Source organism: Eucalyptus grandis, chromosome 3, assembly GCF_016545825.1.
Source record: "Eucalyptus grandis isolate ANBG69807.140 chromosome 3, ASM1654582v1, whole genome shotgun sequence".
In the NCBI taxonomy this organism is placed as follows: Eukaryota; Viridiplantae; Streptophyta; class Magnoliopsida; order Myrtales; family Myrtaceae; genus Eucalyptus; species Eucalyptus grandis.
Window position 1 is genome coordinate 47,795,095 of NC_052614.1, and position 23,260 is coordinate 47,818,354.

A 23,260-nucleotide genomic window follows, 5' to 3' on the forward strand; every position below is an offset into this window, starting at 1 on the left:
TTTGTTTAGAAATCAAATTCAGAAAAATGAAATAGAATTCAAAATTAAAGGAAATTGCCGTTTTGTTGCCCAAGACTTGTTGTTTGAGGAAATTTGGTGCAAGAAAGCAAGTGAGGATCAAGCGGTTTAGCATGGAGATTTTTGGGGACCAAATTGAATTAAACAAGAGCAAGTGAAATAAAAAAAAAAATTCAATTATAAGATTTTCTTTTAGTTTTATTTAATTTTTTTCTTTTTCCCCACTTGGCCTCACGTCCCTTCCCCTCCCCCACAAAAAAAAAACGACATCCCCGCTCTCTGCCGTGTCCTTCCCTTCTCTCCCATTTTCTTTGACTTTTCTTTCTTAATCTAATCTCTCTCTCCTTTCCCCTCATGGCCGACCAACCCCACCCCTTCTCTCTAATTCCTTTCTCTCTCTCTCTCTCCCTCTCTCCCTTATCCCCTTTTTCCACTTTTTCTTTTTCGGTACAGACCCCAACCCTTTCGGCTTTGTGCATTTCATTCACCCCACCTTCGAAGACTCCATTTTTTTCCGCATCTTCATGCGCCAGAACACCGCCCACGGCCCGCTCGATTTTGGTCTAGCTCCGCGACTTCTTCAACAGCCCGCTTGAAGCCGCAAATGTAGCCGTTCCTCCCACTGAATCAGCCGCTCAAAGCAGCCCCAGCAGCCGTGGAAATCCAGTAGTGTCATGGGCTCCCTCGGGTCAATTTCCAGGCCCAATTCGTGCTCGAAAGCCATCGCTACTTTGGAGAAGATCGAGCCCCGTCGCATCCCCATCAATTTGAACCGAACGATTCCATAAACAAGTGAGTTTAACTCACTAATCCTCTTTTAGTAAGTTAATAATGCTTAAGGATTGATTAGTTTAAGTTAAGCTAGAATTAGGTGGTTAGTTAGATTTGATTAGTGAATTTAATTAATTATCGATGCATGTTAGGTGGATAGTTAGTGCAATTAGGTCTAGACAAGCTCTAGTATTTATTTAGATTGATTCAGAAATTTTATGGGTCCGTCTCAGCTTCCAATTAGGCTTTACGAGCATAAGTTTGCAATTTTAGTATTTAATAATTAATTTCATTATTTATTTAATTATTTATTTATTTTCTGGAAATTAGACCGGAATAACGGTAACTGGAATTTTATACTGCGATTGCGGTGGTGTGATCTTTATTTAATTGAGCTCTAATTTGTGTTGATTGTACATGATTTGTGTTTTTGGAATTTATTCTTAAATTCATTTAATTTCAGTAATTGATTAGAAAATAACCAAGCGTCGGTTTGTAACGCCAAAAATATTTTGGTGGACTATATAAAATAGTGGGATTTTCTAAATTTAAAATATTGTACTTTGATTAAGGCCGACTGTGTACCCACACACGATAATTTTTATCAGGTATGTTGAATACGAAAAAATATGTCATGACGTTATGTTAATTGAGGAAATTAAGTGTGAAGCTCAATGTCATGGACCGCGGGTGAATAACCATGTGAGAATGTGGGTTAAGTTAAGAAAGCCACCTGATAGAGGTAGCGCCCAATCTGGCCGTGATTTGCCACCTGATAGAGGTAACGCCTAATCGGCCCGTGATTTACCACCGAACTTGGAATCGGTTGTGCCCATTGAGTCATGATTATCAGCTAAAATAGGTTGTGTCCGTTGGGCCGTGATTAATAGTCGGGAATGAGTTATTGAAATGACCGCGAGAGGCTCTCATTGTCTTGGAATCGACTAGGTCAATCAATTGATGTCTTGATCTGAATTCTTGACTTGATGTGATGATATGATTCAATGATTGTATGAATTGAATTGACTTACAGGAAGGAACCGAGGTCAAGGTAAGTCCTCTAACTCGTGATTGTACTTAGGCAGCTCTTAGGGCGTATTTTCTTCCTGGTTGGGTTTTAGGGGGTTGAACTTGCTGAGACATTGTCTTACTAATTATTGTATAATAATTTTCAGGTCCTTAGATGGAGTTGGTGGAGGATCGGAAGCCCTAGAATTTGGAAAGGTGGAGACCGAAGAATTGGCGAACGTGTTTGACTAGTGGATCATAGGACAGTTCTCTTTTTGTTGAGCCGATATTTTTATAAACAATCCGATATTGTAAATAAACCTGTTTGTTTATAAAAGGCTTGTTTGGTTTTTAAAATAAAAATAAATCAAAGCCTTACTTTCCTATCCAATTGTTTTATTGTCTGGGGATTATTTATATACTTCCGCGTGCGTATTAAAATGAATGGGTCGACGATGCGTCATGGGACGTCGCTATTTAATCAATTGCAGATGAATGGGCATGCGCTCAGAGGATCGGGGCGTGACATCGAATGCCTTTGTGTCATCTCTAGACTTATCAAAGTGGATCTTAAATATACTCTAGACCCATTTAAAATATAAATTGATTATATATAGATCACTCCAATTTTGAAGTGCTTATCTCAAATTAGTTTTAAGACTAAAATAAAGGAAAAAGGCATTAAAAATCTCAAATTTTGTCCATAATAAAAATTTATTCCAAACTTTTTTTATCCAAAAAAACCCGAATTTTACTAATTGTGATACATTTATCCCAAACTCGTGGTCAATGACATTTTGATTTTTTAATTTTCCTTTTTATGTTCTCTTTTTCCTTTTTTTCTTTCTCCTCTCTTCCCTCTGCCGGCCATGGTGAAGGACAACTGGATGCGAGGGCCGCCCGACCTAGGTCAGGCGAGGACAACCCTTGCGGTGTTGGGTGTGGGCGATCGGTGAGGGACGTAGGCGAGGGCAAGCGTCCCGACTTCCTTCGAAGGAAGAGAGAAAAATGAAAACAAAATTTATAACATATAAGACAAAAATCCTCTATAATTTGGGATAAATGTCAAGCAAATACAAATTTAGGATTTTTTGTATTATAATTTTTTTTTGAGTAAATGTGTTATAGTTGGCAAAGTTTTATATTTTTTGTGTAATAAAAAAATTTGGGATAAATTTATCGATTTAGGCGAATTTTAGGGTTTTTGATTACTTAATGGGTTTTAAAAATTTCCAAAACACTAGGCTCACGCACTCTCTCTCTTCCTTTTCAGTCTTATAAAAATATTTTAAAAAATTGAAATTATAATTATTTCCTTTTCTTTTCTTTTTTTTTCTTCTTTCTTCTTGCATTATCTCAACTGGTGGCCGGCGACCGGCCAGGCCAAGCAAGTGAGGGACAAGCTCGTTGGAAGCCGGCGAAGCTTGAGCTTGCCAGGATTTGGCGCTGGCGATGCTTAAGCTCACCGATATGGTGAGGTCGAGACCTCGCTGATGTCTAGTGAGACGCCTCGCTGGCCCGTGGCAAGGGGGAGCATGGCGCAGTTGCGCTCGATCAGCTTTAGGGTTGTGCCCTGGGGCTTCCATGGTTTCCACCATGACCAGGCTCTCGTTCTCTCTCACACACACATTCTCAGGAGAAAAAAAATGCATATGAAAGAAGAGGGAGTGCCTCATTCTTTACAATGTAGGCGAGACCCTCTCATGGCACATTGAACGAAGAGAGGAGGCATACATGTTGAGGCGTTTTCAGAATTTCTATAGATGGGCCTAATATGATGTGGTACACTTGTGTACACAATATTTTCTCAAAGCTAGACATTCATGTGGTTTGAAATATTACCAAGATATCTGCGCTCTAACTGGGCCCGAGCATCGGTCTAGGGTCAACCCTGGATTGACCTTGGACCAGCCCAACCCTATTGATCCTGGTCCAGTTCGCAGGGAGATTGGGTCGGTCCTTGGTCCTAAGATTCCTGGATGTACAGGTTGGTCATTGATCCTGAAAGTTCATGGTCGGTTCAACTCAGATCAACCCTATATATTTAATATATTATTTATCATTTTTTTTATATAGAATAACCTTAAAATAAACGATGTCAATAACATTAAATAATTTTTAGTGAGGAGTTCAAGTAATTTTACATTATTCTTTAATAACTTAGATTTTTAGATTTCTAATATTTTTTACAAGATCAATAGTCATAATTATGAAGGAGGAAAATGTTTTTGTGAGAAGTTCTCACGGCGTCTAAAATGGCATAAACAGCTCCTTACGGCATCATCTTTTAGTACTCGTTTTTTTTTTTCGTCTTATTTGTCTTCTTAGTCTTCAATTTGCCAAAATCGAAAGAAACAACTTCTCCGCTCACCACTCGACACTCGCATCGCTCGCTTTGGGTCACTCGTACCACTCACCACTAGATGCTCGCTTGGCTTGTTGCTCCCCGCTCAACACTTGATGCTTATCTCACTAAACCCTCATCGCTTGTCTTTCTTAACTGACCTTGCTTATCATCAAACCCATTGGGTTGGTCCGGTTCTCGGTTGCCATTTCAATAAGTACAAAAAATGAAATAAAAAATTATTAGTTGGTCTTGGATTGACCTTAGAATTGACGAATCCATCGGTCAATCTAGTCCTCAATTGTTTTTTCAATGAGTATAAAAAATGAAATAAAAAATTATCAGTTGGTCTTGGATTGACCTTGAAACCGGACTAAACCCATTAGGTCGGTTCGATCCTCGGTCCCAAGCTAAATAGGGTCGATTTTCAATCCCAAAAACTGAGAACTAATACTGTGTAGATTGATCCTAAAATTAAGGGGTGGATCGGTCCAATCTAAATCATGCTCGCCCCTAGCTCTAACAATATTTATAATTAAAGAGTCTACCTGAACTCGGACTCGAACGGTGCATTTTCAACTTTGGGTTCCAGCTGGAGGACACTGACCGTGCTTAGCTCTAGACAGGGGAACTCGTCCTGCTAGACCTGCAGGGAATCCATCCTCGTTTTCCAAGCTGAGAAAGTAAAAATAAAATAATATATATAAAACCAGGACTTGACAGGACAACCAATCAGTTCATTGCGTCGTCTTTATCGATCCGATTGAATGGAACTGACTTGAGAGGGCTACCAATCAATTCATTGCATCTGCTTCTTTTTTCTTTTTTTATCTCGAGCTTTTCTAAACAATTATTAGTCACGTGGGACAGGGACTAGACGACAATTTTCCATCTGGTTGTCCAAGCGCGTTGCCGGTGCCCACAAGTCAACGGTCTTGGTCATGGGTAAAATGCGATCTATAATGTTGTCTAATAATGTCTGTAGACCTCCTGTGCCCTCTGCAAGAGAACGGGAGCGAGAGAGAGAGAGTGAATTGGTCCGTGGCGTTTCTAATAATTCTCCCAGTTATGGCTTCTGAAGATGTGGCTGCTGGAAGGAAAGGAAAAAGAGAGGTTTGTTTCCTCTGGATCTTTGGGATTTTTTTATTATTATTTCTTCGACATGAATATGGTGGAATCGATCCTCTGCTTGGAGTTCAACCCCTCAATTGCTAAGCATCGTCTGGAATGTTACAAATCTTCTTTAAACGTGAACGATTGAACCAATATATGTTCAAAATCATGAGATCCTGTCAAAACTCCAAGCACTAATGATGTTATACGCTGGGTCTGTTGAGCACTGTTTTGCTTTCCCCTATATTTAAAATGTCCTAAATTTGAGAAAATTATGAAAAGATTGCGTGTGAATTTATGCAGGATTTTTTTTTTTTACAGCAGCGGCATTTGATTGCCAAGAAAATTGTGAGAATTTTGGAATTATCAAGATGCATGAGTAGCAAAATTCAGTTGCTAATGTTGCTTGCTGTGTTAGGTTTATCATAGGAACCATAAAACTTCATTTTCTTTTTTCCCTTGATTTGACAGGGATCACCGGGATTCACTCGTGAAGTATTCTTAAGTTTTAGAGGTCCTGATACTCGCAAAGGATTCACGGATCACCTTTATAGCAGATTGGTAGATGCAGGGATCCAAGTCTTTAGAGACGACGAAGATCTCCCCGCCGGAGAAAAGATCAAGCCGGAGCTAAAAATAGCGATCAAGCAGTCAAGGATCTCCATAGCCATCCTCTCCAAACATTATGCTTCCAGTGAACATTGCCTCATGGAGCTGGAACAAATGTGGGAGTGCAAACAATCAGATGGACAGATTCTTCTCCCTATTTTCTATGATGTTAGTCCCTCCGATTTAAAAGACCCGCTTGGAGATTTTGGAAGGTCCTTAAAGAAACATGAGGAGGATAACAAAGTCGACGCAAATATCATCAAAACATGGAGGAGTGTTCTTGCAGAGATCAAGAAATTAAGGGGAGATGAGTTGAAGAACGTAAAGAACGGGTAATTCTTTTACTTCTGGTTTCCATTTTCTTTCCCAGATAAGTGGAAAAACTTAAAAAGGTATAGGATGATGTGAAAATGAACCCCGACCTGATCCAACAAATATTATATGTAAGCATATCGATTATGATGCATGCTAGAGAGATTTTTGAGTTTATCCTTATGAAATGGATTGGTTTTTAACAGGTTAAAGTTCTATGTGCCCGTTGAACGATGGGAAAATTATATGAATAGTTTTAAATTTATTATACTTTTATCAATTTTAGTTGGAAATTATAAAGACATGATATGGCCGGCTGTCGGACGATTGGTGGATGATGATAATTTTTAATAATATTTTGATTTTTTTTCTTATCTTTTCTTTATTTATTTATTTTTAATGTGATCGCCATGCGTCGCTGTCCTGGTCCAGCCTCGTCCAAATCTGGGCGAGGCCATTGCGGCCGTGATGGTCTAGAGGAGGGTCGCGAAGCCCTCGCCATTGGCGCGACGGAGCTCGAGCCCTTTAGATCTGGCGGCTCAACCTCGACGCCGCGACAAAGGTTGAGCCTTCCAGATCTAGGGTTCAAGGTCGCGCGTGACGGAGCGCGCAGTTGTCCAGCTTGGTCAACATCTCGAAGACGCCGAGCTTGACATCATTTCGAAGGAACGATGGAGGACAAAGTAAGAAGAAGATTGGTTCGATTTTTTTGCTTCTACGTTCATCGAAGATGGTGAACGCAGAAAGAAGAAGATAAACGGTAATCTCGAAAAGAAATAAAAAGGAGAAAGGAAAGAAAAACAATATAAAAATTAGTACAAAAATTCAAAAGTAAATATTACAAAAATTATTCATATCAGTGTCCACTACATATGTGGTTAGTGATTTCCAAAAAAAAAAAAATTAATTAAATGAATTCAATTGATAAAAGATAATAAAATATATGACTTAATTGATGAAATTAAAATATTTAAGTATAATAAATTTAGGACTTTTGGCTAATTTTTCATCGAATAACCACTTACTCGATTGAAACGGCCATTTGAAAATGGCTCGACTTTTGACACGATGCGAGTTAGACCAGCCGACCTGGTCCACCACACTCCGTTGGTTTCCCCTTGGCGAGAACTTCTGTTTTGGAGATAGCATGACATCAATGTCGATATTGGTATGTGCATGAAAGGAAATAGATCATGCATTAAAACTTGCTCTCCATATATATATATATTAACTTTGTTGTCATCCCAGTGCTTCATCTCTTATGTCTGCAGGTATGAGTCCGAACTCGTAAAAGTAGTTCTTCGTCGTGTCAGGGAGGTGTTGAAGAAGGATGACCAAGATTTACCCGACAAACTAGTTGGACTTGATCGTCATGTTCAAAAAATGATGAGAAAGCTTGGTGTTGTCTACAGAGATGGACGAGCCAACAGAGTATGTGGAGGAGACGTACGTGTCGTCGGAATATGTGGTCTGCGGGGTGTCGGGAAGACTACACTTGCAAAGGTTGTCTACAACAAAATGCGTTCGTTGTTTCAAGAATGTAGCTTCCTCGAAGATATGAAGGCAGAAGAAGTCAAGTCTTTGCAAGAAAGGTTAATTGCTACCCTTCAAAAAAGAAGACGTGAACCACTTGATTCTTGTAGTGCTGGAATTAAGAATATGGAAAATTCATTTAGTGATATGAAGGTTCTCATTGTGCTTGATGACGTGCGTGACGATCAACAAATCAAAAGATTAGTTGGGAAGCTCACTTGGTTTGGTCCAGGAAGTAGAATCATTGTGACCACGGACAATGAAAAAGTTTTAAATGGTTACGATGAAGCAGTTGAAATATACGACGTTCAACCAATGGAACCCCACCATGCGCTTCAACTCTTTCGTCGATATGCTTTTCTAGGGGAGGCTCCCCAAGACTATGAGTACGATTCCCTGTCCATAGACATCGTCAAAGCTATTGGAGGGCTTCCTATGGCTATTATACATCAGGCTTCAAATTTAAGCAAGAAAAGGAACGACAAAGGAACATGGAGATATACTTCAGACCATTTAAAAAACCGCCTACCAGAGGATATTTCACCCTGCTTTATGGACAGTTACGAATCTTTACATTCCCATTTACAACGGATGTTTCTCGACATAGCGTGCTTTTTTATTGATAAAGATGAGAGGATTCCCCCTTATATGTGGAAGGCTTGTGATCACTATAGTCCATTGGGAATGGATTCCCTTCGCAAGTTGCATTGGTTGGAAAAAGGAGAAAATAATGAATTAAGAATGCACAATCTGATACGAGACTTTGGCAGGGACATTATCAAGAGAAAAGTTAATCATAAGCGCTGCAGGTTTTGGAATCACAGTGATGCACTTGAAATTCTAGACAATCCTAAGGTAAGTTTTCAAAGCCTGTAGATATTGTTGAGTTTGGGGTATCGTGATACAATTATAACACTCAAAATCTCACTTTCACAAAACTAGCTGCTACAATACTCATAGAGGACACTGCCTCCTACAAACACTCAACTCTTCCTGTTTTTCGCGCTCTCGGACTGATTACTCTCTCCATAGCCGTGAGCCTCTCTCAATCTTAAGGCTTTCTCTGGCCTCTCTACTTTTCTCTCATCTCTCTATGTTACTACAAGTGTGAAGAGGGAACCATCTATTTGTGGTAGTCCTACGTCAGTGGAGTTACCTTAATTGTCAAGCAAGTCGACTTGTCAACTTGTTTTCTAAAAGTGACAGCTTGGTGCCTTAACTTAATGATTCACGGCCAGTTTCTCTTCCTTCTTTACTAAGCAAGTGGACTAAGATTTCGAGGCCAACTTTAACTTGTCTTCCAACAACTTGCGGCTTGTAGAAAATATGATACAATTCTGGAAAGGTTTGATAGAGAGGCGGCGCCTCTTCAACAGATATTTTTAGTGGTTTACTAAAGATTTCAGATAGACCTTCCATTCCCATCAGCATAAACTTACTTGTCTTTATTCAATCTCGAGTGGAAAAGAAAGGATTTTGTTCTTCACAAAATTTAGAACACGTAGTGGATACCCATTGATTTTGTAATTTTGATTTGTCTCATTTCATTAAAAGGAATAATAGAAATTAAAGTTTTTCAAATTACTCATAAGTTTTCCCCATCCTGAGACTTGACAGGGTTCTGAAAGTGTTGAAGGCATTGGTCTCACAGTTGAAGAGGGTCACGTCGACAGTTTTAAATGTGAAGGGTTTCGTGAAATGCCGAATTTGAGGTATCTCAGACTGGACCGGGCCAACATCCAGGGAGAAACTAAGAATCTTCCCCCAAATTTGAGGTGGCTTGATTGGCGAGATTGCCGTTCCATTCCTGAGCTACATGATACGCATTTGAAGAACTTAGTCATTCTAGATCTGTCTAGGAGTTTGGTCCCCCAAGACCCAAAAATCTGGAGTCGAATCATGGAGGTATGGCCAACATTTACTTTCTAAATCTCGTTTTAAGATGACAGGTACAAGCAAGTAAAGATTGACGCGCTCTTTTGCACGTTGCAGAAGGTGAAGGAATTGAAAGTCTTGAATCTACAAGGATGTGATCTGTCAGGTGCATCATTGAAATTTCAAGCTCCAAACCATTTGGAGATATTGATACTGGAAGATTGTAATCAGTTATCTGCAATTGAGACATTCAGTAAACTGAAGAAGTTGAAGTCCTTGAATTTGAGAAAATGCAAAGGAGTCAAGAAGTTGCCCCAAGAGCTGCATCGTATGGAATCTTTGACGGAACTTCTGATTGATGGAACTGACATCAGAAAAATTAATATCCTGAATGATTCTTTGAAGAAGCTTGAAAATCTTAGTGCTTGCGGCTGTAAAAAGTTGGAAGATATATCCCCAATTGGCCACCTAACGAAACTCAAAAGTCTTGCTCTGGATGATGCTACTAATTGGTGTCCGGGAGCTTTTAAATTTCCTCCAGATCTTCGAAGACTTTCCTTAAGGAATTGTGGGAAGTTCTTTGAACTTTCACCTTCCATCGGGGAGCTAAAGAAGCTGGAGGTAATGGACCTTTCAGGTACTAAAATTACAGAACTACCAGAGTCAGTCAAGGAGTTGGAAAATTTGAAGACGCTAAAGATGGCACGCACTAACCTACAAAATTTTCCTAAGGATATTGTAAACTTAAAGAACCTGGAGGAGATAGATTTCTCTTTCTGCATAAATTTGGAGGGCAACATTCATTGCTATATTTCAGGACTATCCTCTTTGAGATTTTTGAGATTAACATCATCCAGTGTGGCTGGGCTGTCTAGGAGCATTGGCCGTCTCTGTCACCGCCTACAAGCCCTTGACATACTTGAATGCAACCAACTTCACGAACTACCAAAGTTGCCCTCCAGTTTACTTAGTCTCCGCTGGGGATCCAAAATTATGACAGTCACCGATTTGTCATATCTGACATTTCTAAAAGAGCTCTGCTTGAGAGATGCTGAGCAGCCAAAAGCGGGGTTATTGAGTCAAGAGACCCTAGATATAAAGTGGATCACGAGATTAACAAGTCTAGAGACCTTGGAATTGTCTCTTCGAAATGTCTCCGATCTCCCTGGGAATTTTAGTGACCTTACTCAGCTCCGGGAACTCTCTTTATCCTACATGAAGGAGCTAGACCTCACACAACTTCCCTCGTCCTCAAGCTTATGGACCCTGCGTCTCAAACACTGCAAGATTCCAGAGCCAAAATTTTCTGGTCTGAAATATCTGTCAGAACTCGAACTAGAGTACTGCGATCTAGCAGAGACTGATGGTCTTGAAGATTTAACGCTTTTGGAACTCCTGAAAATTTCTCATTGCAACGGTATAACAAACCTTAATGGGCTCAAAGATTTACCTCGTCTCAGGAAGGTGGAAGGTATCTTTTCTGTTCGTCCCAGTTTACCAATATTCTCCCATCCTGTTGAATTGGACATATGCGAAAATTTAGAGCTTTCGCCAGTCCTGAATATTATTCGAGGCAGCGGTATAACAAACCTTAATGAGCTCAAAGATGTTAACCAGCCGAAGGATGGAGTCGAAGCTGCCATCAAGGTCAGTTACTAATCTTTGTTTTTCATACAGTGAAGATATTGCTCAACATGCCTTTTTATTGAAAAGGATGAGAGGATTCCCTCTTACAAGTGAAGGCTTATAGATACTATGCTTCTAGGCTCGGCTACCTCACCCAAGCTTGCTGGCCTTGGGTGAGGACCTGGCGAGGCTTGACCTCACTTGTGGCCGGTCGGTGTAGAAAAAGAAAAAAAGAAAATGAAAAAAATTAATTAAAAACTCAATTTAAAAAATAAAATAAAATAAAAAATATTGAAAGGAGTGCATGGAAAGAAAGATTTTCCTTACTGAACAACGGAAAATATTTTTTACTCCATTTTCATGTTTTAGCTAAACATCAGAATAAATTATCATCTTCCTAGAAAATATTTTCTAGAAACGCCACATTTTCCACGAAACGAACGAAGCCTTAGGGTGCGTTTATTTGTGGGAAAACTTCATGAAAATGGAAAAATGCTTTATGAGAAATTTTTCAAGAAAATTGTTAATTTTTCCTTTGTTTGAAGATATGTGACCGCGTTTTCTGGTACTTAAATCTTATTTGGAAAATAATTTCAATCTCATGTGTGGAAGTGATGCAATGTTAGAAAAGTGAGACTGATCAGGTGACGTTTGTTCTTTTTTCTATCTATGATAATACTTTGGTGAAGAAATTCTCTTTTTATTGCAGAGCATGGAGAAAATGAAAGATGAAGCTGGACAGCAAACAGTCGACATGGAAGCCTCGGATAGGAATTATGCAATTGCAGCTGTTCAGAATGTGGTTGGAATTGATGATCGTGCAAAACAAATCATCGACTTAATGGAGATAGAAGTCAACGATGAGGTGCGCATTATTGGAATCTATGGAACCGATGGAATTGGCAAGACGACTCTCGCGAAGGCTGTATACGACCAGATCTCTTCTTGTTTCGACAGTTGTAGCTTTCTTGCAGAGGTCGAAGGAACCACACAAAGTTCTGCTGGAATTCAGCTGCAAAATAAGTTGATACGAGATATCCTTGAACGAGATCATGAAGATCCTTCTTTTGATGAAAGAATAGAAGATTTCGTGGATATATTTCGTGAAATGAAAGTTCTAGTAGTTGTCGATGCCGTGGAAAAGCCATCCGATCTTCATGCTATTGTAGGAGACCCGATTCTTTGCTTTGGTCCAGGTAGTCGAATAATTGTGACTTCTCAAAATAAGGAAATTCTCAAAGGGTATGATCCCCAGAAGGTTTGTAACTACATGGTTAGTGAGTTGGACGATGGTCAAGCTTTTGAAAGTTTCTGCAAGCATGCATTCAGGATGCAATCTTCCATACCTGATTATGATGGACTCTCAAACCGCATTGTCAATGCTACAGAGAAACTACCATTAGCAGTTGAAGTTGTCGGTTCATTTTTGCGGGGTAAATCAATACAAGAATGGAAAAAGATGGAGAAGTCAATGGAAGAACGTTCGACTAGTTCTCAAAAGACGACAGTTGGCCTTGAAGAAATACTGGATATATGTTACAAAGAATTAGATCAACAGCAAAAAGATATATTTCTGGACATAGCATGTTTTATCTCTGGTGTGGATGCCCGAATTGCTTCATATATGTGGCCCAATTGCTATCTTCCATCTTCCGGTTGCATTCTAATGCCCCTGGCAAAAATTGGAGAAAACAATGAATTGCAGATGCACAGATTGCTGAGACGCCGTGGCAAAGATATGTTTGAGCAAGAGATATCTGGAGATTCAATTGGGAGAAAATTTTACATACAGGAGAAGGTAAAAACTTTTGGTTCAGTTTGTTATTGGCAAAACAGACACCTCGACATGCAGGCTACATTTTTTTTTTTCCATTTTTTCTCAAGGAATCATATCATATATGTACACCTTAGCACGTAGGACAAGGAAATATTCCTTTTTCAGATGGGTGTATGGGTTTATAGCTCCTGATGATTATGTTACTTTGTCAAATGTAGGGAAAGGAAGACGTTGAAGCTCCCCACATTAACTTCACAGCTCAAAATTTGCAGATGATGCCAGAACTAAGGATTCTCAAGTTGGATAATGTCAAAGTTTCTGGAAAGTTTGAAGGTGCATTTGCTAGTTTAAGGTGGCTCTGTTGGCAAAGGTGTCCTTTGGATTTTAGTGCAGAAAATTTTGTGTTAACAGAGTTGGTCATTCTTGATCTGTCATGGTGCAAACTCACGGAAGACTGGAGAGGTTGGAGTGATATCAAGGTGGTTTGGTATTCATTTGGTTGTTTTATATTTTCTTTCTCGAGTTGAATATCTGTGAATTGACCATGTGCGTGTTTTCTGTATTGGCTTTGCAGATGGAGAAATTGAAAGTCTTGAATCTTACTGGGTGTTCTGACTTACTGCTCACTCCTGACTTCTCTGGTTACAAAGATTTGGAAATCTTGATTCTTGAACGATGTTCTCATTTGGTGAAGCTAGATCCTTCAATTGGCAATTTGAAACGTTTAGTTTCCCTGAATTTGAAGTTCTGCTCCCAATTGAACAGGTTGCCAGTGGAACTAGGTTGTACGACAGCTCTGAAAGAGCTCTTTATTGACGGGACTTCCGTGCGGCAGATCCCCATCTCCATAGGCAATTTGAAGCAACTCGAAATTCTCAGTGGCTTGAAGTGCTTCCCATTGACTCACCTGCCCAGTTCGATTTGTTATCTGGCTGCTCTCTCCGATCTCTCATTAGAAGGTGCCAAAATTTCTGAGCTCCCGAGCTTAGTGGGAGAGCTGCTTAAGCTAAGACGCTTGTCATTGAGGGATTGCCTTTGTCTGGAGAAACTTCCATATTCTATAGGTGAAATGGGGTCATTAGAGGAGTTGGATATATCGGCGACTAGTATCTCTGAACTCCCCGATTCAATAAGAAATCTGAAAAGCTTGAGAGTCCTGAGAATGGACTCATCTCTCATTCGAGCATTACCTGGGGAGATTGGGAATCTGACCAAGCTCGAAGAACTACATGCTTCCTGGTGTCGGAGTTTGAAGGGGCCCATTCCCTGTGATATTGGGGAACTGCATCGTCTGAGATCATTGACGCTGGGGCATTCCAGTATATCTAACCTACCCCCTGAACTATCCACCATCTCGGGTCTTCACACCCTGGATTTAATTCAGTGCAATGAAATTGAAGAGTTGCCGAAGCTTCCCCCTTCTCTAATTTGTCTCCGTGTGAGTTCTAAAAGGATGAAAGCCATACCCCTTCTTGAAGATATGAAGGAATTGGAGGAGCTGTGCCTAAGTGATGGGGACCCGAAGGCATCCCAACCTCCGTCCAAACTGCCAATGCCAGAACCCAACGTGAAACGAATGATTGACAAACAATCCTTCTCAATATCGTTTCCTAAACTGAGGAAACTAGAACTTTCTCTTTTGCAAGTTGTCAAGCTGAAGTTTGGGCTGACAGATATTCCTCCCCTCAAAAGGCTCAAAACGCTTAACCTTCCTGGTTTGAGCCGTAGAGATGTATCTGAGCTTCCCAAGAAGCTGTTAGCGTTCAAGCTCTACCACTCTGCGATAGAAGAGATTGAAGGGCTTGAAGGGCTTGAAGCCCTGAAGAGGCTAGATATATCAAACTGCACAATACAAAATCTCAATGGGATTGGCCAGATAACCTCACTGAGGAGTTTGATTTTATCTGACTGTGATGACCTCAGTTTACCTGATCTTTCAAACTTGAAGTCGCTGAAAGTTTTAGAGATCAGACGATGCAAAATGATCCATCAAATTGAAGGCCTAGAAAAATTGACGTCTCTGGAAAAGCTGAATATCAGCGAATGTCCGGCTGAGAACTCGGTGCAAGTACAGAATATGATTAAGGATGTAAGGGCACGATCAGTCGAAAAACAGGGGCATGGGGACTTCATCAAACAAGGTGCGACATCTTCGAAGCGTAACAGAGAGGAGATTCTTCTGGATGCATCAAATAAGGTGCGATATCTTCTTCATAAATATAAAGTAGATGCACGTGAATGCATGGGTTTGAAAATTGATTTATTATAATTTCAGTTTGATGCTATAATTCGGTAAAACTACACAAATCGTAAAAAATTAAAATATTGTTCTGAAATTTACATGGACTAAGGTATACTTTTTAATACAATGGAGAAAATTTATCAGGGATACTCTTTAAATAATTTCAAATATTCCTTCGACGTGTTCTTTTTAATTTGAAATGTTGTTTCGTATCAAATTAATAAATGTGTCGTAATAATTTTTGAATTTATTTCGTTGTTATATAATCGAGCGTTGGACATAATATTATAACATATGTGTTTTCATAATTTTTAGCAATGATCGCCCTATTAAACTTTGGCATTATTGCGCATTAGACCGTAGACTTTAAAAAGTTATTGATTACCTTTCTTCACCCTTCTCAAAAAAAAAAAAAAAAAAATTGATTCATGTCGCATCCATTAGTTTTTTAGCACGCGCGCCCGTTAAACAATAATTTTGTCACACATTTATTTGCTGTTTTGCCGGTGCATGCATACGTACTTACGTAGTACACTAGAATAGTTTCTACTTTTGGCCACCAATGGGCTTGACTAGTTGATTTTGCGATTTTAGTACTATAGCAGATTGCCACCATGGGGAATTCACGTCGGCTCACTATTTCAAAATAAATTAAAGCACATATTGCTCAAACAAATATTCATTATTTATATCACTATGTAACTTTTATACAAGCGAAAGCATTATTTTACTAAAAATGCAACTTATGACAAAAAAGAGACTTGTAATTTGGAAGCATAATACTTTAAATTAAAAAAGAATACCACAATATAAAGATTTTCATAAAGTAACTTGAAACAATGTATCCGATGGTTATGGATTTTTCATTGGAACAATGGAAAACAAAACTCTTTTTTAGTTTCAAAATGCAAAACAATTGAATTTATATTAGTACACCATTAAAAGATAGTAGTACATGTAGTACGTCAAAACTATCCCAAAAGAAAAGATTTATGTAACTGAAGTGAGAATGAGATGAATAATTAATATAATAACGTGAAATATAGAAAAGAAACGGAACTGGACATGGAATTAGAATAGCATGACTCTTTACTTTTTTATTTTTCATTTTTCGGCTTACTCAGAGGAGGTGCATTTTCGTTTCTCATTTTTCGACGGCCTTCTGCTTTTACTTGGGGAATGTTTGGAGTGGATTTTGCTTTTAGTTTTAGGGTTTCATATTACTCATTTTTACAGTCGGAATTAAAATTTCATTTAATCGAGCATCTAAAATCTTTACGAACGCTAAATACTGACAGTTAGAAAGAGAAACAGATGATTTAGTTGTTTCCATTTTGGTTCGAGTACTATGAGTTCGAATTATTCTTGCTCAAGACCCTAAATAAAAAAATAAAAAAATTCAAAATTAATGCCGGGTATACTAGGACTGGTCTATAAAACTGTTATATTAAGTCAGGAAAATGGAAAAAAATACGATTTGATCCTCATATTATTTGCGACTCTTTATTTTGGGCCATATACCTTACTTTCATCTCGATCTCTCAACAAGTATTGCTTTTTCCCTACGATTTCGTCCTCTAATGTCTTCCTTAGGTAGATGTGCTCGATAAACAAACGATTTGCTGAGATGCAGGTGCCATGCAGACTAGGGTGTTTTTCATTTCCAGCTGGTTTTGCAAATAGTCATCAAAGGGATGAATTTGAAAAAAAAAAAATCGACATGGGGCTAAAATGAGGGGCAAAATTTTTTCTTTGCCCGAAAGGATTTCAACTTTGTTCACCCTAGCACTAGCAGCATGTTCTCCCTCATTCCCCTAGTCGTCTTTTATACCTTCAAATATGGATGCCAATCGCTCGTCCACATGCCAATCTTTTTCAATTCTTTCTCGATTGTTGATCTTTGTCAATTCGTGCTTGTCCCATGAAAAAGATGTAAGTGCCAATGTAAACGGGCCACCTATTAATTGAGCAAGAAATTTGAAAAAATCTGTAGCGAATAGACAATGTTCTCAATTGATAATTGACATTCAATTTAAGGATATAATTACATGTAAAGTAACCAAGTGACCAGAAGGAACCAATCAAGAAAAGCTCAGTATCTGTAAAATAGAGTGTGGTATCGGAACGTGTATTTCGAATTCGGTGAGAATATTTAGGCATTGCTTTCCATTAGTCCAGGACGTCTATCTCCGAAATTTGAATGTAGATCATTCGACTTGGAAACAACAACACAAGAAAATGTGAGGAATGATAATGCAGAAGGAACCAAAGAAATTTGTATGTATTAGAAGGTAAACTGAACTTAATATCGATCATTGCATAGTTGGAGTCTAAAAATAGTCTACCATCTGAATTTAAGACGTTAGTCCTATTTGCATTGTGCTCATTTGCTGTTGGGAGCTTGTTTACACTACAGAGATTAGAACAGAATTAATAATTAACGTGACCATTGATGTGATGTGCATATCAAGATTTCTTGAAAGTTGAAATATCTGGTCAGTAAACTAAGCATCCAACTTCCAAAATGCTAATGTTACTTAGGCTCTGTTTGTTTCATGAAAAATAAACGATTTGAAAAATACTTTTTCTAAAAATGACTACTAGTATCGCTTACAACAACAATAAATAAATAAATAATATTATCATCGCCCTCGAAATTATTTAGGCGTAGATTGTTCTTGATAAAAAAAAAAAATGGTTAATTAACTAATTATTTCACGTGATACAAGTGATTATTTTTGTGAATTTTTTTTTCTCAAATCGTTCATTTTTCATGAAACAAATGAAGGCCTAATTTGATTACGATACTACCCAAGTTTCCTTATTAATATTGTGTGAGAGTAGATATTGAATTATGGATCAGAGATTGATAGAATAAGTGTCCGCGTATTTTTGCATCAATAAGAACAATTCGATGACAGATGATTATCTTGTATCTATGCCTGGAACTAAAGGAATGTCATATGAGAGAGACTGATCGGGTGATATTTGTTCTTTCCTCCGTCTACAATAATACTTAGGTGAAAATTCTGTTTTTCTTGCAGAGGATGAAGAAAGTGGAAGATAAAGCTAGAGAGCGACCAGCAGACGTGGCAACCTCAGATAGGAATTATTATGCGATTGCAGCCGTTCAGAATGTAGTTGGAATTGATGATCGTGCAAAACAAATCACCGACTTACTGGAGATGGAAGTCAATGATGAGGTGCGCATTATTGGAATCTGTGGAACTGATGGAATTGGCAAGACGACTCTCGCCAAGGCTGTATACAAACGCATCTCTTCTTGTTTTGACAGTTGTAGCTTTCTCTCGGAGGTCGAAGAAACCACACAAAATCCTCACAGTATTCAGTTTTTGCAAAAGAAGTTGATACATGATATCCTTGAACGAGATCGAGAAGATCTTTCTTTCGATGAACCAATAGAAGATTTCCTGGATATATTTCGTGAAATGAAAGTTCTATTAGTTGTCGATGATGTGGCAAAGCCATCTGATCTTCATGCAGTTGTAGGAAACCAGCTTGATTGGTTTGGTCCAGGTAGTCGAATAATTGTGACTTCCAAAAATAGTGGAATTCTCGAAGAGTTTGATTCCGACAAGGTTTGTAACTACACGGTTAGTGAGTTGGATTACGGTCAAGCTTTTGAACTTTTCTGGAAGCATGCATTCAGGATGCAATCTTCCATACCTGATTATGATGGACTCTCAAACCGCATTGTCAATGCTACAGAGAAACTACCATTAGCAGTTGAAGTTGTCGGTTCATTTTTGCGGGGTAAATCAATACAAGAATGGAAAAAGATGGAGAAGTCAATGGAAGAACGTTCGACTAGTTCTCAAAAGACGACAGTTGGCCTTGAAGAAATACTGGATATATGTTACAAAGAATTAGATCAACAGCAAAAGATATATTTCTGGACATAGCATGTTTTATCTCTGGTGTGGATGCCCGAATTGCTTCATATATGTGGCCCAATTGTTATCTATCCTCTGGTTGCATTCTGATGCCCCTTGCAAAAATTGGAGAAAACAATGAATTGCAGATGCACAAATTGCTGAGACGCCGTGGCAAAGATATGTTTGAGCAAGAGATATCTGGAGATTCAATTGGGAGAAAATTTTACATACAGGAGAAGGTAAAAATTTTTGGTTCAGTTTGTTATCCGGCAAAACAGACACCTCGACATGCAGGCTACATTTTTTTTTCCATTTTTTCTCAAGGAATCATATCATATATGTACACCTTAGCACGTAGGACAAGGAAATATTCTTTTTTCAGATGGGTGTATGGGTTTATAGCTTCTGATGATTATGTTACTTTGTCAAATGTAGGGAAAGGAAGACGTTGAAGCTCCCCACATTAACTTCACAGCTCAAAATTTGCAGATGATGCCAGAACTAAGGATTCTCAAGTTGGATAATGTCAAAGTTTCTGGAAAGTTTGAAGGTGCATTTGCTAGTTTAAGGTGGCTCTGTTGGCGAAGGTGTCCTTTGGATTTTAGTGCAGAAAATTTTGTGTTAACAGAGTTGGTCATTCTTGATCTGTCATGGTGCAAACTCACGGAAGACTGGAGAGGTTGGAGTGATATCAAGGTGGTTTGGTATTCATTTGGTTGTTTTATATTTTCTTTCTCGAGTTGAATATCTGTGAATTGACCATGTGCGTGTTTTCTGTATTGGCTTTGCAGATGGAGAAATTGAAAGTCTTGAATCTTACTGGGTGTTCTGACTTACTGCTCACTCCTGACTTCTCTGGTTACAAAGATTTGGAAATCTTGATTCTTGAACGATGTTCTCATTTGGTGAAGCTAGATCCTTCAATTGGCAATTTGAAACGTTTAGTTTCCCTGAATTTGAAGTTCTGCTCCCAATTGAACAGGTTGCCAGTGGAACTAGGTTGTACGACAGCTCTGAAAGAGCTCTTTATTGACGGGACTTCCGTGCGGCAGATCCCCATCTCCATAGGCAATTTGAAGCAACTCGAAATTCTCAGTGGCTTGAAGTGCTTCGCATTGACTCACCTGCCCAGTTCGATTTGTTATCTGGCTGCTCTCTCCGATCTCTCATTAGATGGTGCCAAAATTTCTGAGCTCCCGAGCTCACTGGGGGAGCTGCTCAAGCTAAGACGCTTGTCTTTAAGGGATTGCCGTTATTTGAAGAAGCTTCCATATTCTATCGGTGAAATGGGGTCACTAGAGGAGTTGGATATATCGGCGACTAGTATCTCTGAACTCCCCGATTCAATAAGAAATCTGAAAAGCTTGGTAGTGCTGAGAATGGACTCTTCTTTCATTCGAACATTTCCTGGGGAGATTGGGACTCTAAACATGCTCGAAGAACTACATGCTTCCTGGTGTCGGAGTTTGAAGGGGGCCATTCCCGGTGATATTGACGGACTACATCGTCTGAGATCATTGACGCTGGGGCATTCCAGTATATCTAGCCTCCCCCCTCAAATATTCACCATCTCTGGTCTTCACACCCTGGATTTAATTCAGTGCAATGAAATTGAAGAGTTACCGAAACTTCCCCCTTCTCTAATTTGTCTGCGTGTGAGTTCTAAAAGGATGAAAGCCATACCCCTTCTTGAAGATATGAAGGAATTGGAGGAGCTGTGCTTAAGTGATGGGGACCTGAAGGCACGAATGATTGGCGAACAATCCTTCCCAATATCGTTTCCTAAACTGAGGAAACTCGAACTTTCTCTTTCGCAAGTTATCAAGCTGAAGTTTGTGCTGACGGATATTCCTCCCCTCGAAAGGCTCAAAACGCTTACCCCTCCTGGTTTGAGCTGTAGAGATGTATCTGAGCTTCCCAATAAGCTGTTAGCGTTCAAGCTCTACCACTCTGCGGTAGAAGAGATTGAAGGGCTTGAAGGGCTTGAAGCCCTGAAGAGGCTAGATATTTCAAACTGCAAAATACAAAATCTCAATGGGATTGGCCAGATAACCTCACTGAGAAGTTTGATTCTATCTGAGTGTGATGACCTCAGTCTACCTGATCTTTCGAATTTGAAGTCGCTGAAAGTTTTGGAGATCATTCGATGCAAAATGATCAGTCAAATCGAAGGCCTAGAAAAATTAACATCTTTGGAAAAGCTGAATATCAGTGAATGTCCGGCTGAGAAGTCGGTGCAAATACAGGATGAATTGAAGCGTGTAATGGCTCGTTTTCCGGTTACGTGATGCTGGATTCTCCTCAGTTCTAACTGATATCTGTGCATGGCCATACACCCTGTTAAGGGAAGATAGGGGAGCAGACGAATAAGGCATTTTTATTGGAGTTAATTTCAAGCTTGACTTTATTGAATTCCCTTTGAAGACAGGTCGAGGCCAAAATCAACCGCCGTGAGCCAAAGGCAGCCCCTCCAGGCGAGCACATCGGTCTCTTCCGAAAGGAAAGTCGTGCACCGGTTGATTTTCTCCTAGAAAAATTCAGCTGGCAAAATCTGTAACGCCTCAAGTGCATGCTACTTTCGGGCAGATTTGTCATTTAACGCGCGTTTGATAACGTATCTATTCCGAATAACAATTTTTGAATAGAAATTTTTTTTTTTTTGTTTCTGTTCCAGGGAACAATTTCTGAATATAAGAACGCGTTTGGTAACTGAAAAAATTTCTACTCTAGGAATATAAATGTGTTTGGTAAACTTGTATAATTATTTTGTTTCTTTTAATTTTTCAATTTTTTTGTTATATTTTTCATTTTTCTTCTTTCTTCCTTTTGGCCGTTCACCAATCGGCCACGAAGGCCACCCGGCAAGGCTCGGCCTCGCCTAGGCAGCGCGAGGTCAGCCTCGCCTTGGCCTGGCAAAACTCGAGCTCACCCAACCACCGGCGACGCCGACCAGGCGATGGCCTAGCGAGGCCGAGGCCCGCAACCGGCCAAAGGAAGAAGAACGAAAGAAAAAAAGAAGAAGAAAAAAGAAGTGTTTCTCGGAATTGTTCCCGCGAACAAGAAATAACTTTTTCTATTTCTTGTTTTTGTTCCAAATCTATTCTCGAAAAAAAAAATAGATTTTTGTTTCCGAGAATAAAAGTTTTACCAAACGCGTTTTTCTTCTTTTTGGTTCCCGAAATAAAAGAATAGAAATTTTTGTTTCGGGGAACGAAACACAAATAAACAAACAGGCCGTTAGAGAATTAGGTCAGTTTGTTGTTTTGAGTTCTCATTCTTTATTTACCTATGGTTTATGACCTTATGCCTTAAGTCGATTTGTCAAATTTTTAGTTAGCATGTGTCTCCTCTTTTCTAAATCAAGTTTATGAATTCCCCTGCCAAATCGACGCTGTCATAGGCTTATCTGAAAGGAAAGGATGTTTTGCATATTCAACATGAGCGACGTGGTTAATTTTTACATTTATTTTTCATTACATGTTGTTCAACTTTTCTGGTTCTTCTTTTAATTTAAATATAGTATTTACACTTAAATTTTTGCTTATAGACTATTTGTGCTTTTCATAAGAAAAATCAGGGATCGAATTCATTTGGAAGTTGATCCCTAACCAAAGATATCTATATTGCATAAACTTGCATATTGCATTTTGCGTGGACTTGAGTTCATATATCTCATTTTTCGTATCATTTACTTTTAAAATTCATCCAAATAATGACCACTCTCGAATGAATCACCCATTTTGCTTCACTTTTTCACAACATTAACCCGTTTAATTTGCCTCCTTTGTCCGTTTGCTTCTTGAAAAGAGTGGATATGCCGCTAATCCAAGTCCCACAAAGGAATTGCTTTCACAGTAGTAAAGGCTGCCTTCCTTACCTTAGCCCGGAAAGCCCCTGTCCTTATGTCTTCCCCTTCATTCCTAAGAAGCTAATGAACAAACGGCGGAACTTAGAGAAAGCGCATAGATCCACCTGCAATTTGTCTACGTCCTGATCGGAAAGATAAGTGTACGTTGGTGATTAAATAGGAAAAGATTGGACAAGCAGATAAGGCTTTTTTAGTTATACCATATAGGGAAACAATGGCACATTAAATTTGAACCAAAGTAGTCAAGATAGGATCTACCTGGTCGGCC

At 39.1% G+C, this 23,260-nt stretch overlaps 4 protein-coding genes across 4 annotated transcripts; all 4 read left to right on the forward strand.

Annotated features, from left to right (window-relative positions):
- Positions 1-5,118: 5,118 nt before the first annotated feature.
- On the forward strand, positions 5,119-6,436 carry LOC108958628 (TMV resistance protein N-like). Its single transcript, XM_018871087.2, has 2 exons — positions 5,119-5,254; positions 5,726-6,436. The coding sequence occupies exons 1-2, from the start codon at positions 5,210-5,212 to the stop codon at positions 6,197-6,199; spliced, it is 519 nt and encodes a 172-aa protein (XP_018726632.2). The 5' UTR covers positions 5,119-5,209; the 3' UTR covers positions 6,200-6,436.
- An 899-nt stretch (positions 6,437-7,335) lies between these two features.
- LOC120286430 (TMV resistance protein N-like) lies at positions 7,336-9,637 on the forward strand. The gene is made up of 3 exons (XM_039309693.1): positions 7,336-7,343; positions 7,447-8,563; positions 9,326-9,637. The coding sequence occupies exons 2-3, from the start codon at positions 7,559-7,561 to the stop codon at positions 9,635-9,637; spliced, it is 1,317 nt and encodes a 438-aa protein (XP_039165627.1). The 5' UTR covers positions 7,336-7,343; positions 7,447-7,558.
- Positions 9,638-9,650: 13 nt separating this feature from the next.
- LOC104430136 lies at positions 9,651-19,362 on the forward strand. Its single transcript, XM_039309694.1, has 6 exons — positions 9,651-9,657; positions 9,750-11,230; positions 11,919-13,007; positions 13,205-13,465; positions 13,561-15,183; positions 18,273-19,362. Exons 1-6 carry the CDS (start codon positions 9,651-9,653, stop codon positions 19,149-19,151), a joined length of 5,340 nt encoding a protein of 1,779 aa, XP_039165628.1. The 3' UTR covers positions 19,152-19,362.
- LOC104439798 (disease resistance protein RUN1-like) lies at positions 19,232-21,412 on the forward strand. The gene is made up of 3 exons (XM_018871089.2): positions 19,232-19,363; positions 19,560-19,820; positions 19,916-21,412. The coding sequence occupies exons 1-3, from the start codon at positions 19,232-19,234 to the stop codon at positions 21,410-21,412; spliced, it is 1,890 nt and encodes a 629-aa protein (XP_018726634.2).
- The last annotated feature ends 1,848 nt before the right edge of the window (positions 21,413-23,260 follow it).

Bases quoted from the DNA above. Each gene is read 5' to 3' on its own strand.
- LOC104430136 (XM_039309694.1), top strand. The intron at 13,008-13,204 runs GTAAAAACTTTT...TGTCAAATGTAG, and splicing joins AATTTTACATACAGGAGAAG to GGAAAGGAAGACGTTGAAGC. The intron at 15,184-18,272 runs GTGCGATATCTT...TTTTTCTTGCAG, and splicing joins TTCTGGATGCATCAAATAAG to AGGATGAAGAAAGTGGAAGA.
- LOC108958628 (XM_018871087.2), top strand. From the start codon at position 5,210: ATGGCTTCTGAAGATGTGGCTGCTGGAAGGAAAGGAAAAAGAGAG. The intron at 5,255-5,725 runs GTTTGTTTCCTC...TTGATTTGACAG, and splicing joins GAAGGAAAGGAAAAAGAGAG to GGATCACCGGGATTCACTCG.
- LOC120286430 (XM_039309693.1), top strand. From the start codon at position 7,559: ATGATGAGAAAGCTTGGTGTTGTCTACAGAGATGGACGAGCCAACAGA. The intron at 8,564-9,325 runs GTAAGTTTTCAA...GAGACTTGACAG, and splicing joins AAATTCTAGACAATCCTAAG to GGTTCTGAAAGTGTTGAAGG.
- LOC104439798 (XM_018871089.2), top strand. From the start codon at position 19,232: ATGCCCCTTGCAAAAATTGGAGAAAACAATGAATTGCAGATGCACAAA. The intron at 19,364-19,559 runs GTAAAAATTTTT...TGTCAAATGTAG, and splicing joins AATTTTACATACAGGAGAAG to GGAAAGGAAGACGTTGAAGC. The intron at 19,821-19,915 runs GTGGTTTGGTAT...TTGGCTTTGCAG, and splicing joins GAGGTTGGAGTGATATCAAG to ATGGAGAAATTGAAAGTCTT.